The sequence below is a fragment of the Phyllobates terribilis genome, unplaced genomic scaffold, assembly GCF_046119375.1.
Source record: "Phyllobates terribilis strain yellow unplaced genomic scaffold, ASM4611937v1 Scaffold_8__6_contigs__length_399053987, whole genome shotgun sequence".
Taxonomy (NCBI): domain Eukaryota; kingdom Metazoa; phylum Chordata; class Amphibia; order Anura; family Dendrobatidae; genus Phyllobates; species Phyllobates terribilis.
In genome coordinates, this window is record NW_027362768.1 from 343528569 (window position 1) to 343547475 (window position 18907).

The window sequence follows — 18907 nt, forward strand, 5'->3', positions numbered from 1 at the left end:
GTACATTTGTTTTCAATGGGCAGAGGGGAGAAAGCTACTGCCAGAAACCTTTGTCAGGGTTAAAAGTAACCATCATTTTAATTTTTGTTTCATAAATCAATAGTACTTAATATATATTATAAAGTTTCTTATTCTCATATCAGATAAATCCGCTTCTTTCTCCTTCTGGACTGATCTTTCATTCTCAATTCATGGGTAAAATCTGTATTCGGTGAAGACAAATGTTCCCATTACTGAGATAGTAGATGACAGTTGGTGCTTTTAAAATTCTATGGAGAAAGGAGGAGCTAGAGGTAGAACATAGGAGATGACAGTTGGTGCTCATAAAGTTCTATGTAAAGGGGAGGAGCTAGAGGTAGAACATAGGAGATGACAGTTGGTGCTCATAAAGTTCTATGGAGAGGGGAGGAGCTACAGGTAGAACATATGAGATGATAGTTGGTGCTCATAAAGTTCTATGGAAAGGGGAGGGGCTAGAGGTAGAACATATGAGATGACAGTTGGTGCTCATAAAGTTCTATGGAAAGGGGAGGGGCTAGAGGTAGAACATAGGAGATGACAGTTGGTGCTCATAAAGTTTTATGTTCTACCTCTAGCTCCTCCCCTCTCCATAGAACTTTATGAGCACCAACTGTCATCTCCTATGTTCTACCTCTAGCTCCTCCCCTTTCCATAGAACTTTATGAGCACCAACTGTCATCTCCTACCTCTAGCTCCTCCCCTCTCCATAGAACTTTATGAGCACCAACTGTTATTTCCTATCTCAGGAATGGAAAAGTCTGTATTTACTGAAGACAGATTTTACCCAAGAATTGAGACTTTTGAGAAAGAAAGATCAGTCCAAGAGGAGAAGGAAGAAGATTTCTCCTATAAGATATATTACAAAGTTTCTTATTTTCATGTGTACTTCTGATTTATGACAAAGAATTTAAACAATGTTGACTCTTTAAACAAAATGATTGGCTGTTTCAATTACAATTGTTTGATCCTCCTTCAACATCATCTGTAAGGGAAGAAACCGGAAGCCCCCCGTAGACGTCAGATAGTCCCAGTAAATTCGTTGGACCTTTATGGCTCCTTACGGCAAACTTTTACTTCTGCTAAGATTCCAAACAAATAAAATCTGATGGAAGTACCATCCGTGAGATTAAGCAATGAATGAGCGCTACAATTCCCGAGGCGTCTCAGGTAACAGGTTTAGAGTCTTTAGGCTTTATTGTCTTGAATATCAGAATTTTCCACAAAATGTCTGTTTTTCGGTGCGAAATCTATAAAAACCGCTATACCCTGTAGCACAGAAAAATACAAATACAATAATAATTAAATAATAATGAAGTCTATTCTGTCATCTCAGTTTTATTTTGGTGGATTTACTGTAAGAAAGTTGCCAAATAATATGAACTCCTAACCACATATACTCCAAGAAAAGAGTGAAATTCTCATCTAACTAAATAACATTTTATCTTCGTTCTAAACGGTTTTCTTAAGGGCAAACCATCAAGTACATGCAGTGCACCGCTGCTTGAAGAGCATTAAATCTGATTGATAGAAAATGATATGGAATAATCTGTTTAATTGGATAGAAAGAAAAGTAATAATCTTAAAACAATACAAAGGAAACATAACGAGACCATAAAAAAAAATGATATAAAATATTTGATTTCCCATCACACCTGCCTCACCATAGTCAAAACTGGCAGGTGCATTTGGTAATGCGCTTGCCACTTACATCCAGTGGAGGTCGCTATTTTTAATTTTTAGCTGAACCATTCTTAGTGAACATTAAACCTATAAATAAATGATCAAAATACAGGATTTTCTGCATGTTCTCGAAAAAAATCAACCATGTTGAAATCCAACAAGGGGGGATTAATCGATTGATGATCTGTTCCATTTTTTTAAAGGGACCCTGTCACCAGTTTTGTTCTTTATGAAATAAAACTATCAGCTTATGCAGCGCCTGTGCTGTACTCCATTAATGCTTATACAACCCCCTGACTCACCCTGTAGACCCCCCAAAAACCTTTTTCAAATTCTCCTGCGATGCATGGTAATCCGGTCGGTCCGGTCCAATGAGCGAGATTTGGGCCTCTCCATCCCTCCCCCAACTGCTGCTCACCGTCCTCCTTCTTTAATTGACATGGATGACTCCTCAAGTCATCCACACCCCCGGGCGAAATCTTGCGCCTGCGCACAGAAATCGTGGCTGGCGCCTGCCCACTATACTTTGCTCTACTGCGGGCACAGCTGAAAACATAAGTGCGCATGCGCCCACAGTAGAGAAAAGCACAATGCGCAGGAGAGAGCCACGATTTCTGTGCGCAGGTGCAAGGTTTTGTCTGGCAGTGTGGATGACGTGAGGAGTCATCCATGTCGATTAAAGGAGGAGGACGGCAAACAGCAACCGGGGGTTGGGATGGAGAGGCCCAAAGCCACACTCATCAGACCGGACGGACCGACTGGATTACCATGCATTGCAGGAGAATTTAAAAAGGTTTTTGGGGGTTCTACAGGGGGAGTCAGGGGGTTATGTAAGCATTTATGGAATGCAGCACAGGCGCTGCATAAGTTGATAGGTTTAGTTCATATAGGACAAAACTGATGACAGATTCCCTTTAATGAAACCAATGCAGGGGTGGGATTTATTCAAGGGGTGGAGCTGAACAATATTTTTGTCCAACTGCAGACAAGATAGAAGGGGGGGGGCTCCTGCTGCAGCAAGTTGTCCTACAGCCAGAGAGAGAATGGAGGAGAAAGAGGGAAGAGGACATGGTTGAGCTGGTAAAATACTTAGGATTTCTTCTTAGAATTCTCAGTTTTAATTCTGATATCAAACAGGAGATGGAAAAAGGGAGAAGATTAAAGGGAAGAGGGGCTGGGATGTTCTTTATTTTATGCATTTGCTATGTTTAGTGTTCCTGTAAAGGAACACTCTGGTCAAAAACCTATACAGTGCCAATCATGAGATGATTGAGCATGACGTAGAGATTTAAAGGGGTTGTCCAGGATTTTAACATTGATGAACTATCCTTAGGATAGGTCATCAATGTCTGATCGGTGGGGGTGCGACACCCAGGACTCCCGCCGATCAGCTGTTCCCAGTGTTGGCCGGAATTACTCAGTTACGGAGCTGCATGGCACAGTTCCAACAACGGAATAGTGGCCGCGGCTGAGTACTGCACATCTACCCCCTATTGATTCGAATAGGTGGCGGATGTGCAATACCCAGACGCGGCCACTATACAGTCGAAGGAGCCGTGCAGTTCCGCAACTGAGAAGCAAGAACCGCTAATCTGTATGGGTGCTGTGTGTCGCACCCCAACGATCAGGCATTGATGACATATCTTAAGGATAAGCCATTAACGTTAAAGTCCCGGATATGCTCTTTAAAGGATACCAATGACAGCCCCTTTATGGCTCGGCATTAGACTTTTTCTAGACTAGTTCCTTATGATATCTTGACACTATATGGTGTATTGTCTCAGTAGTGCCACTAGGATTTGATAGACATATCAAATTTATTCTTGATTGTTTAATCAATGGCGTCAATTGAAGTTCCTGGACCGAAATGCAAAGATTGATACAAGGTCCTTCTTCTACCAGTGGAGCCACAGGGTTGCCGCACCAAAACTTGGGTGCCAATGCTGCCTCGTCTACATCTCTTGTAGCTATGTCTCTATTACAGTATGACCTTAACAAGGACTTTATTATAGAGAGGGACTTTCTCTTTGGTCACATAGTTGGTGGACAACAGTCTTATGCCTATATGGGCATAATCGGACAAGTCTGCAAACTGACCATCATGTGAAATAGGAATTTCAGAGACTTTCTATTTTCTTGATTGATTGATTCCAATATGTAGATCTAAGGTCAATCATGTAGGATCTTTTACATTTATTATCTAGAAACCTCTTCATTACCGGGCCAAAATATCACAAAAGTGATGAATTTCCTAAACCTGACAATTATTCTTCTGAAATTAAGAGAACACAGGACGATGTGCTGCCGAGCACAATGGTATTTTGTGCAGAACACTAGATCATTTCACCCAACAAATGAGCGTTTTGCTCGTTGAGCGGATGATCGGTAACCTGTTTACAGTGCAAGATAATTGTAAAATGAACACTGGATCACGATAATCTTTCAGGATAAATTCACTTTAAAGGGGAGTTATCATCAGAAAATTACCTACTGTTTAAATCAAGTTTTTGTGTTACATGTATTCTTTAAAAAAAAATTGCAGTTTTTTATTGTGTTTTTTTTTTTCATATCACAATTTTTATATAATTTATTTTTTATAATTTAGCAATTTTCACTCTGGCCACTAGGGCTTTTTCTAGACACATACTTCCTGTGTTTTCAGAAGGAGTTTTCAGCAAGCTCCTTGTCATCACATGTAGGATTACAATGACAGGTAACACCTCTATATACAGCTGATAACATTGGCTCTAACATGCACAATAGATGTCACAGCTCACCTCACCCTCCCCCTTTCACAATGACCTTTGCATATACTCATTAGATACTTCAATACAAAAGGTAGGGTCAGGGTCTGACCATTGCGTCTATAGACATGTGTTGTTTCCTGAAACAACAGGACGTTAGAGAAGCCTTGGGGTCTGACCATTGTTTCTAAAGAGATGTGTTGTTTCCTGAAACAGGAAGTTAGGGAAGCCTTGAGGTCTGACCATTGTGTCTAAAGACATATGTTGTTTCCTGAAACAGGAAGTTAGGGAAGCCTTTAGGTCTGACCATTGTGTCTAAAGATATGTGTTGTTTCCTGAAACTACAGGAAGTTAGGGAAGCCTTTAGGTCTGACCATTGTGTCTAAAGATATGTGTTGTTTCCTGAAGCGACAGAAAGTTAGTGTAGCCTCATTGTCTGACCATTGGGTCTAAAGACATATGTTGTTTCCTGAAACAGGAAGTTAGGGAAGCCTTGATGTCTGACCATTGTGTCTAAAGACATATGTTGTTTCCTGCAACAGGAAGTTAGGGAAGCCTTTAGGTCTGACCATTGTGTCTAAAGACATATGTTGTTTCCTGCAACAGGAAGTTAGGGAAGCCTTGAGGTCTGACCATTGTGTCTAAAGACATATGTTGTTTCCTGAAACAGGAAGTTAGGGAAGCCTTTAGGTCTGACCATTGTGTCTAAAGATATGTGTTGTTTCCTGAAACTACAGGAAGTTAGGGAAGCCTTTAGGTCTGACCATTGTGTCTAAAGATATGTGTTGTTTCCTGAAGCGACAGAAAGTTAGTGTAGCCTCATTGTCTGACCATTGGGTCTAAAGACATATGTTGTTTCCTGAAACAGGAAGTTAGGGAAGCCTTGATGTCTGACCATTGTGTCTAAAGACATATGTTGTTTCCTGCAACAGGAAGTTAGGGAAGCCTTTAGGTCTGACCATTGTGTCTAAAGATATGTGTTGTTTCCTGAAGCAACAGAAAGTTAGAGTAGCCTCATTGTCGAACCATTGTGTCTAAAGACACATGTTGATTCCTGAAACAAGAAGTTAGATAAGCCTTGAGGCCTGACCATTGTGTCTAAAGATATGTGTTGTTTTCTGAAACGACAGGAAGTTAGAGTCTAAAAAGGTCCTAGTGGCCAGTGTGAAAATTGCAAGTTTACTATTTAGAAAAAAAAAACTGTGAAAAACACCTAAAGTAGAGTTAACACAATCAATAACCTGATTTAAACACTAGTTGATTTTCTAATGATAGCCAGGGGTAGACCTCAAATAAGCACCAAGAAAGTGGATCTGGTCCTACATGATCAGCCTTAAAAGGGTAAACCTGCCCATAAGTGATCCTCTATCATGGGGAGATCAAATTAGAGGAATCCATGACCACCACCAATTTTCAAAAAAAACTCTGAAGAATCTCAAAGGGATCTCCAGGAAACAAAATCAACTCAATCTCTTCATGATGGAAATCTTGTCTCCACAGAAGAAATCGGTAGAGATCTTCTAACATCTCAATGATGTGGAAGATCCATTTTGGGTGGCTTTCTCCTTTAATAATCCAAAGAAGATACGTGAGAAGATCTCGAGAACTTTATGGATTTACTATCATGTGCCTACAAAAATGTAAGCTAAAGCATGACAGGGGTTCAGCTACCATAAGGACCTCTTTACCAGCCCATAGGCAACAAATGCACTTCCGGGTGTCCCAACGATCCCCATCGTCCATTCATGTGATATATTACAACGATGGTTGTGCACATGGAAATGGTTAAAATCATGAAATGTTTCATTTTTAACTTTATCTTCAAGCTTCCAAAATTTGAAGAAGAATTCTCATATCTCAATATTTGAAGAGATAAATGAAATCCAGAGTCCACATGATTCGTTATAATCACTAAAAATTCAGTCACCGCCGTCAGCAGAAATTGTATTGATCAAGTTTTTGGTCTTTTTCTTTTTTTTATTAAAGTTCCTGCGGATAATTGTTTGAGCAGAAAAATAGGGTGAAAATGTTACTATTTGTTAGCACAGTTCCTAAAAAGATAAGTCTTGAAGTCCAAAAGGGAGACTGAGTGCACATATTGTCGGAGAGGTGGAACAATTCTTGGCTCCGTCACCGAGTTTTCTGTTTGCTACCGTGTTACCTGCAAAACAAAGAAAAATAATCATAATAAATGGAAATAAATGAGTGCATCACATATAGCCCACATATACAGTTCTGTGCCCTGGCGATCGGTTGGGACCCCCAGCAATCATACATTTCTCATCTATCCCATCTGTTGGTAATCATTTTTTTCTTGTGACAACTCCTGTTATGGAGACATTTTATGGGGCAACTCTCTGCCTGGTGCTGTTTATTGAGGACTCTACTTGGCACTGTTTATGGGGGAACTTTCTGATTTATGATGTTTATGGGGGCATTTTCTGGTTGGTGTTTTTAATCAGGAACACTGGCACTGTTTATGAGGTACTCTCTGGCTGGTGTTGATAATCAGGGACTCTGGTACTGTTTACGAGCATTTTCTAGTTGGTGTTCGTAATTGGCGACTCTGGCACTGTTTATGGGGGCACTCTCTGGCTGGTGCTGTTAATCGGGAATACTGGCACTGTTTATGGGGGTTGTTTCTGGCTCTTGTTGTTAATTCGAAACTCAGGTTTGAACTGTTTATGGGGGAACTCTCTAGCTTGTGGTGTTAGTCAGGGACTCTGGTACTGTTTATGAGTATTTTTTAGTTGGTGTTCATAATGGGGGACTCCGGCACTGTTCATTGGGGCACTCTCTGGCTGGTGCCGTTAATCGGGAATACTGGCACTGTTTATGGGGGTTGTCTCTGGCTCGTGCCGTTAATTCGAAACTCAGGTTTATGGGGGAACTCTAGTTGTGGTGTTAGTCAGGAACTCTGCCACTGTTCATGGGGGCACTCTCTCGCTGGTGCTGTTAATCGGGAACACTGGCACTGTTTATGGGGGTACTCTCTGGCTGGTGTTGATAATCAGTTGATAATCAGGGACTTTGGTACTGTTTATGGGGCACTTTCTGGTTGGTGTCCTTAATTGGGGACTCAGGCACTGTTTATGGGGGATACTCTCTGGCTTGTATTGATAATCGAGGACTCTGGCAATGTTCATGGGGACACTGTCTGGCTGGTGCTGTTAATTGGAGACTCAAATTTTCACTGTTTATGGGGGAACTCTCTGGCTGGCACTGTTGACGAAAACAATGGTTGTAACATATGTATTCCCAGGATTTCTTTGTGGGAACACAATAGCTGGAATTAAAGGCACAGTTCATTAGGGGTACTCTCATACTAGCACTGTTAAGGGGGGCACTGTTACAAAGAGACCCTTCTATTAGAATTGTTACAAAGATATTCTGGTACTGCTATTGGTTATTATTTGTATTATTATTTTTATTACATATATATATAATTCCTAAAAATAATAATACAGTAATAAGATGACTATTATTAAAGGATACATGGGCATAAAAAATAACAGAAGTCTTGTGACCCTTGTTGTCCATTACAACACCTGCATGTCCTATATTTTAGCAGAGTAAATTCTGTGCTCTGATTGGTTGCTGCAGACAAGTTTTGAGCCATTAGACCTGTATATGTTCATTCCTATACATCATCTAGTAATTTTCTGGCAGTAACCACCTAACGATGAAAAATAACTTTTTACTTTGCAAAACTTTTTTTTTTCTTTCTACAGACCTATTTTACAGCCGATCCCATGAAAGCTGCAATAATCCACTTTACTCGGCAGACTCCCAATATTTTTGCCATCTGCACTGATCGTAAACATTGTATAAAAAGTAGTATTCCTCTGCATTGCTATTTGCCCACTTATTATGCATTAAACTAGTTTACTGCGCTCATGTAGATGCGCCCGCGTCCCTTCTCATAACTATGAGGCGTGCAAGTAGAAAATAAGGAAGCGACAGCGGAGTTTAGCCGTATTTTTCTTGTCGTATCAAATATGATGTATTTTCTTCATGCAAGGCAAATGTCTAAGTAAAAAAAAAAAATGTGTGTGCAGCGGAAAGGAAAAAAGAATGTGGAAAAATTTGCAAAAGTCACCAGAAAACGGCTTTGTCTTGTCCGCAATGAACTGCTGCAATGAAAGATTTTTTTCACCCATAGAAAGCAATGAGTAAGTGCAGCAAAAATGCAGGTATTAGGTTTTTGCTGTGTTTTTGGTGCAAAAAACTAAGGAAGTCATCTTTTTTTGGGGGGGGGGGGGCTCTAAACTTCATCAGCGTGCACAGGAGACAATAAAAATGCACACAAAAAAATGCAGCAAAACCTGACTTTTGTAAGCAGTGTCTTTACTGCCAAGAGAGCAGGATTCTCCTGCAGGAAAAAAAAACAATGCAAAAACGCAACATGTGAACATAGCCATGTATAGATATGTTGAATCCTCCAGAGTGATAGATAATAATAATAATAATTTTATTTCTATAGCGCCAACATATTCCGCAGCACTTTACATTTTAGAGGGGACTTCTACAGACAATGAAAGACATTACAGAATAACAATAATCACATAAATCAACAGATACCAGGAGGAGAGAGGGCCCTGCTCGCAAGCTTACAATCTATGAGGAAATGGGGGAGACACGAAAGGTGGATGGTAGCAATTGCTTGAATTGTCCGGTCAGCCATCAATGTAATAAATAGGGTATTCACATAATGCTGCATGAACCGGTCACCAACCAGTATGTGGAGAGCACAGACACAGAGGGCTATTAAGTGCATGGGGGTGTGTACAAATGATAAAAGGGTCCTGATTTGGAAGGAAATTTTGGATGGGGAAACAGGGATAGTTAGGTAAGTGTGGGGAGGCGATAGGCCACTCTGAAGAAATGTGCTTTTAGGGCATGCTTAAAACGGTGGGTATTGAGAATCAATCAAATTGTCCTAGGTAGTGCATCCCAGAGAATTGGCGCTGCACATGAGAAGTCTTGGAGATGGGAGTGGGAGGTTCGGATTATTGAGGATGCTAATCTTAGGTCATTAGCAGAACGGAGGGCACGTGTAGGGTGGTAGACTGAGACGAGGGAGGAGATGTAGGGGGGTGCTGAAGCATGGAGCGCTTTGTGGGTGAGAGCAGAGGCATATCTGGTGGGAGCAGGCGGGGAATCCGCCCCAGGCGCAGCTGGCCGCATAATGCGGCTGTCCGAGGTGTCTCCCCAGCGGCTGCATTCTGCCACCCCCCGGACTGAGAGTCCGCAGTTATCTGAGCTGGGTGTCAAGCTGATAGCTGGCTCAGAGAAGCTGCAGCGCGCCGGCTCCCAGTGATTGTACTGGCGTCTTTCAGACACGAGTACAATTGAAGCTCTGACCGCCGGGTCAGAGCGACGTCAGCAGCGTGATCAGGTCATGCGATCACGCTGCTGACGTCACTCACCAGCGCTGCAGAGGCGCACAATGGTGGTAAGTGCTCTGTGCTCCAGAGCTGAAGACACCGAAGATATATTGTAATGGAAGGGAAGATTTATTGTGGGGGGTGATTTATGGTATGGGTGGGTGGAGATTTACAATGAGGGGATATTTACTATGGGGGGGGTGATTTATGCTACGGCTGGGGGAAATTTACTATGGGGGGATTTATTGTGTGGCTGGGGGAGATCTATTGTGGGGGGAGATTTATTGTTTGGCTGGGGGAAGATTTAGTGTGGGGGGAGGTTTAGTGTGAGGAGATTTTGTGTGTGGGGGTTTGGTGCAGACACCGAATGGGGAGCGAAAGAGGGGAATGTATGCGGACACAGTATGGTGAGTGGGGGAATGGGTGCAGACACAGTATGGTGAGCGAGGGTGATGTGATGTGTGCAGACACAGTACAGGGAATTGGAGGGGGATGTGTGAGGAAGTAAATATATGAGGAGACAGTATGGGTAGCAGGGGGGATGTGAGAGAAGACAGTATGAGGAGAGGAGGGGGAAACGTGTGAGGAGACAGTATAGGGAGAGAAAAGTGTGCGTGGGCACAGAATAGAGACTGAGTAGTGTTGGGGGTGTAGTATGGGGGGGGAGACAGTGTAAGATAACATACATAGTAACACAGTAACATCGTTTTTAAGGTTGAAGGAAGACTAAGTCCATCTAGTTCAACCCATAGCCTAACATGTTGATCCAGAGGAAGGCAAAAAAAAAACATGTGGCAAACACTAAGCTCCACATTGGGGAAAAAAATTCCTTCCTGACTCCATACGACAATCAGACTAGTTCCCTGGATCAACGCCCTATCAAGGAATCTAGTATATATAACCTGTAATATTATACTTTTCAAGAAAGGCATCCATGCCCTTCTTAAATTTTAGTAGTGAATCACTCATTACAACATCATGCGGCAGAGAGTTCCATAGTCTCACTGCTCTTACAGTAAAGAATCCGCGTCTGTGATTAGGATTAAACCTTCTTTCCTCCAGACGTAGAAGATGCCCCCTTGTCCCCGTCTCTGGCCTCAGAGTAAAAAGATCAGTAGAAAGGTCTTTGTACTGTCCCCTCATATACTTGTACATAGTAATAAGATCACCCCTAAGCCTTCGTTTTTCTACAGTAAATAACCCCAAGTGTAATAACCTGTCTTGGCATTGCAGACCCCCCAGTCCTCTAATAACCTTGGTCGCTCTTCTCTGCACCCGCTCTAGTTCAGCTATGTCTTTCTTATACACCGGAGACCAGAACTGTACACAGTATTCTAAGTGTGGTCGCACTAATGACTTGTATAGAGGTAAAATTATGTTCTCCTCATGAGCATCTATGCCTCTTTTAATGCATCCCATTATTTTATTTGCCTTTGCAGCAGCAGCCTGACACTGGCCACTAAACGTGAGCTTGTCGTCCACCTATACACACAGGTCTTTTTCAGTGACAGTTTTGCCCAGTGTTTTACAATTAAGCATATAATTATACATTTTATTTCCTCTGCCCAAGTTCATTACCTTACATTTATCCCCATTTACGCTCATTTGCCATTTATCAGCCCAAGCTTCTAGTTTACATAGATCCTCCTGTAATATAAAATTGTCCTCCTCTGTATTGATTACCCTGCAGAGTTTAGTGTCATCTGCAAATATTGAAATATTACTCTGTATGCCCCCTACACGGTCATTAATAAATATGTTAAAAAGGAGTGGGCCCAATACAGACCCCTGTGGTACCCCACTATTAACTGAGACCCAGTCTGAGTGTGCTCCATTAATAACCACCCTTTGTTTCCTATCACTGAGCCGGTTCTTAACCCACTTACATATATTTTCACCTATCCCCTATTCTCATTTTATGTATCAACCTTTTGTGTGGAACAGTATCAAAAGCTTTTGAAAAGTCCATATACACAACATCTACTGCATTTCCTTGGTCCAGTCCAGAACTTGCCTCTTCATAAAAACTGATCAGATTAGTCTGACAGGAGGGGTCCCTTGTAAACCCATGTTGATATTGGGTCATGAGCAAGGCCGGCTCCAGGTTTTTTTGGGCCCTGGGCAAAAGAGTCTCAGTGGGCCCCTTTAACACATACCACAATTCATGATGCTCAGATACGGCAGAGACATATATAAATATAGTACAATGCCAAAGATTTCACTTCTTACATTACATGAGTGATATCTATTATAAATTTTACAATAGCTCAGAAAACGGCGAATCGCTCCACACAGTATACTGGCCCCCATATAACGCTCCATACAGGATACTGCCCCCCATATAACGCTCCATACAGGATACTGGCCCCCATATAACGCTCCATACAGAATACTGGCCCCCATATAACGCTCCATACAGAATACTGACCCCCATATAACGCTCCATACAGAATACTGGCCCCCATATAACGCTCAATGCAGGCTGTGCCCCCACATAATGCTCCATGCAGGCTGTTCCCCCACACATAATGCCTCATGCAGGCTGTTCCCCCCACATAATGCCCCACGCGGGCTGTTCTCCCCACATAATGCCCCACGCGGGCTGTTCCCCCCACATAATGCCCCACTCGGGCTGTTCCCCCCACATAATGCCTCACACAGGCTGTTCCCCCCATATAATGCCCCAAGTAGGATGTCACCTCCCCTTATAAAGCCCCATGCAGGATGTCACCCCCCCTTATAATGTCCCATGCAGGATGTCAGACACACCCCTCCCTTATAATGCCCCATGCAGGATGTTACCCCCCTTTATAATGCCCCATGCAGGATGTCACACACACCCCCCTCCCTTATAATGCCCCATTCAGGATGTCACACACACCCCCCTCCCTTATAATGCCCCATGCAGGATGTCACCCCCCCTTTATAATGCCCCATGCAGGATGTCACACCCCCCCTCCCTTATAATGCCCCATGCAGGATGTCACACCCCCCTCCCTTATAATGCCCCATGCAGGATGTCACCCACCCCTTATAATGCCCCATGCAGGATGTCACACCCCCCGCTCCCTTATAATGCCCCATGCAGGATGTCACCCCCCTTATAATGCCCCATGCAGGATGTCACCCCCCCTTATAATGTCCCATGCAGGATGTCAGACACACCCCTCCCTTATAATGCCCCATGCAGGATGTCACACACACCCCCTCCCTTATAATGCCCCATGCAGGATGTCACACACACCCCTCTCCCTTATAATGCCCCATTCAGGATGTCACACACACCCCCCTCCCTTATAATGCCCCATGCAGGATGTCACCCCCCCTTTATAATGCCCCATGCAGGATGTCACACCCCCTCCCTTATAATGCCCCATGCAGGATGTCACACCCCCTCCCTTATAATGCCCCATGCAGGATGTCACCCCCCCCTTATAATGCCCCATGCAGGATGTCACCCCCCTTATAATGCCCCATGCAGGATGTCACCCCCCCTTATAATGCCCCATGCAGGATGTCACCCCCCCTCCCTTATAATACCCCATGCAGGATGTCACCCCCCCTCCCTTATAATGCCCCATGCAGGATGTCACACCCCCCCTCCCTTATAATGCCCCATGGAGGATGTCACACCCCCCCTCCCTTATAATGCCCCATGCAGGATGTCACACCCACCCTCGCTTATAATGCCCCATGCAGGATGTCACACCCACCCTCGCTTATAATGCCCCATGCAGGATGTCACACCCCCCCTCCCTTATAATGCCCCATGCAGGATGTCACACCCCCCCTCCCTTATAATGCCCCATGCAGGATGTCACACCCCCCCTCCCTTATAATGCCCCATGCAGGATGTCACCCCCCCCTCCCTTATAATGCCCCATGCAGGATGTCACACCCCCCCTCCCTTATAATGCCCCATGCAGGATGTCACACCCCCCTCCCTTATAATGCCCCATGCAGGATGTCACCCACCCCTTATAATGCCCCATGCAGGATGTCACACACACCCCCCTCCCTTATAATGCCCCATGCAGGATGTCACCCCCCCTTATAATGCCCCATGCAGGATGTCACCCCCCCTTATAATGTCCCATGCAGGATGTCAGACACACCCCTCCCTTATAATGCCCCATGCAGGATGTTACCCCCCTTTATAATGCCCCATGCAGGATGTCACACACACCCCCTCCCTTATAATGCCCCATGCAGGATGTCACACACACCCCCCTCCCTTATAATGCCCCATTCAGGATGTCACACACACCCCCCTCCCTTATAATGCCCCATGCAGGATGTCACCCCCCCTTTATAATGCCCCATGCAGGATGTCACACCCCCTCCCTTATAATGCCCCATGCAGGATGTCACACCCCCCTCCCTTATAATGCCCCATGCAGGATGTCACCCTCCCCTTATAATGCCCCATGCAGGATGTCACCCCCCCTTATAATGCCCCATGCAGGATGTCACCCCCCTTATAATGCCCCATGCAGGATGTCACCCCCCCTCCCTTATAATGCCCCATGCAGGATGTCACCCCCCCTTTATAATGCCCCATGCAGGATGTCACACCCCCTCCCTTATAATGCCCCATGCAGGATGTCACACCCCCCTCCCTTATAATGCCCCATGCAGGATGTCACCCCCCCCTCCCTTATAATGCCCCATGCAGGATGTCACACCCCCCCTCCCTTATAATGCCCCATGCAGGATGTCACACCCCCCCTCCCTTATAATGCCCCATGCAGGATGTCACACCCACCCTCGCTTATAATGCCCCATGCAGGATGTCACACCCCCCCTCCCTTATAATGCCCCATGCAGGATGTCACACCCCCCCTCCCTTATAATGCCCCATGCAGGATGTCACACCCCCCCTCCCTTATAATGCCCCATGCAGGATGTCACACCCCCCTCCCTTATAATGCCCCATGCAGGATGTCACGCACCCCTTATAATGCCCCATGCAGGATGTCACACACACCCCCCTCCCTTATAATGCCCCATGCAGGATGTCACCCCCCCTTATAATGCCCCATGCAGGATGTCACCCCCCCTTATAATGTCCCATGCAGGATGTCAGACACACCCCTCCCTTATAATGTCCCATGCAGGATGTTACCCCCCTTTATAATGCCCCATGCAGGATGTCACACACACCCCCTCCCTTATAATGCCCCATGCAGGATGTCACACACACCCCCCTCCCTTATAATGCCCCATTCAGGATGTCACACACACCCCCCTCCCTTATAATGTCCCATGCAGGATGTCACCCCCCCCTTTATAATGCCCCATGCAGGATGTCACACCCCCTCCCTTATAATGCCCCATGCAGGATGTCACACCCCCCTCCCTTATAATGCCCCATGCAGGATGTCACCCCCCCCCCTTATAATGCCCCATGCAGGATGTCACCCCCCCTTATAATGCCCCATGCAGGATGTCACCCCCCTTATAATGCCCCATGCAGGATGTCACCCCCCCTCCCTTATAATACCCCATGCAGGATGTCACCCCCCCTCCCTTATAATGCCCCATGCAGGATGTCACACACCCCCTCCCTTATAATGCCCCATGCAGGATGTCACCCCCCCCTCCCTTATAATGCCCCATGCAGGATGTCACACCCACCCTCGCTTATAATGCCCCATGCAGGATGTCACACCCACCCCACCCCATTATATAATGCCCCATGCCTCCATACAATAAAAAAAAAAAAATCAAATACTTACCTCACTGCTGCCGCTGCTCCGAACTCCTCTTCCTGCTCTGCACTGCGACGGCTCAGGAGAGAGCGCAGTGGAAAGACGTCACCGTGCCCTCTGACCTGAGACGTCACTGTGCATCAGCCGCGGAAGAGACAGGACCTGGAGGCACGGGGAGAGGTAAGTAATGCGCCGGGTGCCGGGGCCCTGAGCAAGCGGGGCGGGGAGCGGGCGCTGGCACCGCTCTCCTCCGCTCACGGGTCCCATACAGCGGTGGGGTGCCTGACGGCGAGTGGGCCCCCCCGCCTGCTCAAGGCCCCGGCACTTGCCCAGGTGCGCCGGGTGCTGACGCCGGCCCTGGTCATGAGAGCAGGAAAAAAAGAGAGGGCAAAGCAGGCACCAAGCATACAAAATCATGAGATGTAGAAACAGAGTGTTGAAAAATATTTGGAAATTTTATTATGACTGGGACAAACAACACCACTAATTAAAAACATGATAAAAAACATATACGACAAAGACAAGTGAGAATATGACCCCTTAAAGAGTTTTAGATATAAATAGCCAATAAATATTAAATAAATAATAAATAAATATTAGTTCATATATCCAAAATATTGCACAGGTATGGTATATAGAGATTAGATTTTGTTCCTAATAGTATAAATATACATAAGTAGAGTATACTTTCCAAATGTATCACAGGAAAGCCAAAGATATACTGATATTCTCCCTAACATGGACAAGTGCCCAATGAAAGATAGTAAGGAAGAAAGGAAAGCATATAGATCAATTACAAAAAGGACAAAGTATACCAACCATGTGAGAGTCATAAATGAAGCAAAGGGGATATCCAAGAAATGCCTGACCCTCCGCGTTACGCCATTAGATTCTGGCTTCTGGGGTTTTTTTTGGCACAGGCATAGGTTTATTTATATGGTGGTGCTGGGTCCCCTCCCTACTATTTAGGCCCTGGTCATGAGGTTATTCTTCTTCAGATACTCTAGTATAGCATCTCTTAGGAAACCCTGCAGGATTTTACCCACAGTAGAGGTTAAGCTTACCGGCCTATAATTTCCAAGTTCGGTTTTTGTCCCCTTTTTGAATATTGGCACCACATTTGCTATACACCAGTCCTGTGGTACAGACCCTGTTATTATGGAATCTATAAAGATTAAAAATAATGGTCTATCTATGACGTTACTTAATTCCTGCAGTACTCGCGGGTGTATCCCATCCGGGCCCGGAGATTTGTCAACTTTAGTGACTTTTAGACGCCGCAGTACTTCCTGCTGGGTTAAGCAAGTGACGTTTAATGTAGAATTTTTGTCATCACTGATCATGTTTTCTGTCATGCGATTTTCTTGTGTAAATACGGTTGAAAAAAAATCATTTACCATATTGGCTTTTTCCTCATCCTCATCCACCATTTCACCCAGACTATTCTTAAGGGGGCCAACACTATCATTTTTTAGTGTTTTACTATTTATGCAGTTAAAGAATATTTTGGGATTATTTTTACTTTCTCTGGCAATGAGTCTCTGTGTCGCAATCTTTGCTGCCTTGATTTGGTTTTTACAGAATTTATTTAATTTTCTGTATTTATTTAATGCCTCATCAATACCTACTTGCTTTAGTTCTCTAAGTGCTTTCTTTTTGTCACTTATTGCACCCCTTACAACTCTATTTAGCCATAGTGGTTTCCTCCTATTTCTAGCATGTTTATTCCCATAGGGTATATATTGTGCACAGGTCCTATTCAGGATGCTAATAAATGTCTCCCATTTGCTGGTCACAGCCAGGAGGGGACAGTAAGCCAAGGACAGGGAGTGTGATGAGGGGGCACAGTATAGAGACTGGGCTCTATAGGGGGGACCCAGTGTGAGAGGACAGTGTGAAGAGGAGCCCAGTATGGTAAGTAGAGGGCAGTGTGGAGAGCATGTACCATAAGAGGGTCAGTGTGTGGGTCATATTTTGTGCAGGGAATATAGTGAGGGGCAATTATTTATTCAGGGGCTCAGCATAGGGCGGATATTTTTATTCAGGAGCATTATAATAACTCTGCTATCTTTAAGGACGTCATGTGGTGATGTGCTGCAGAAGATGGAACTCTGCAGAGACGAGCTGTGGGTGAGAAAACTCATCATGGCGTCTGGACAAGATGAAGAAGAAAAGAAAGAGGATGACACCAAAGACAACATCATCTATAAGGTACCTGGATCTAAATGTTTCTTGTGATACTAATTCTCATATTTTTATGTTAGGAGCATTAAAGGGGTTGTCCACGTTTGTGCTGAGTCTGCAGTAATTCTATGTGATTGCAGACTTCTGAATTCTCACAGTGCGCACTGTACGCTGTCAGGATTGTCTTGTGCTGGCGATTTGCATACATGCGGTCATGTGCTGACTAGACATACGTGGCCTCACTCAATGGCAATGAATTGAGCGAGGCCGGACACGTCTAGTCGGAATGTGGCCAGAAGTTTACAAATCGCATACTTGTGCAAGGGAGAATCCTAAAAGTGTGCAATGCATGCCCTGTGAGAATTCAGAAGCCTGAACACACATAGAGTGACTTCAGACTTTAATCTCAAACCTGGAGGAGCCCTTTAATTATAAAATGAAGTCCTGTAGCCAATCCTAACAGCGTGTAATATACTCGCTGTCAGGATTCAGCTCTGCTTGCTGGTTCCAGTAATCATCTCATGGCCACTTCACTCACATGTGATTTTCATACTGACGGTCACTTGACAACGAGCTTCTCTTCCTGCTTCTCTCAGTCTTTCACTGAACATTAATAGAATTAGGGAGAGCAGCTCGTCGGCACGAGACTAAGTATGGATATCGCATATGTGCTTGGATAAGGGGGGCGCCAAACTGAATTCTTGTCCCAAGTGCCAGAAAACCTAGATACACCTCTGGGTGAGAGTGATGAGTTATATAGGACTCTGTAGCGGATGGGAAACCGGTGCAATGACTGGCACAGGGTAGAGGCGCCGGTGTAGCGGTTGGAGAGGAATATGATCCTGGCTGCTGCATTCAGGACGAATTGGAGAGGTGAGATTTTAGGAGACCGATTAGTAGAGAGTTGCAGTAGTCCAGACAGGAATGAATAAGAGCGACAGTAAGAGTTTTTGCAGAATCAAAGGTGAGAAAAGGTTGAATTCTAGAAATGTTTTTGAGGTGCAGGTGACATGAGCGAGTGAGAGATCGAGTGTGGGGAGTGAAGGAAAGATCTGAATCAAAGATGACCCCAAAACAGCGGGCTTGTTGCTGAGGAGTAATGGTGGGGCCACACACGGAGATGGCAATATCGGGCACAGGTAGGTTAGTGGAGCGAGGAAACACAAAGAGTTGAGTTTTT

The 18907-nt window shown here is 44.7% G+C and overlaps 1 protein-coding gene across 1 annotated transcript in view; it reads right to left on the reverse strand.

The window, feature by feature from the left end:
• Positions 1–2549: 2549 nt before the first annotated feature.
• The window catches only part of TAFA4 (TAFA chemokine like family member 4), a 272904-nt gene continuing 256546 nt past the window's right edge, over positions 2550–18907 (reverse strand). The window contains exon 6 of the mRNA XM_073644714.1: positions 2550–6606. Within this exon, the coding sequence (XP_073500815.1) occupies positions 6595–6606 (12 nt within the window). The 3' untranslated portion in view covers positions 2550–6594. The remainder of the gene's footprint in view (positions 6607–18907) is intronic.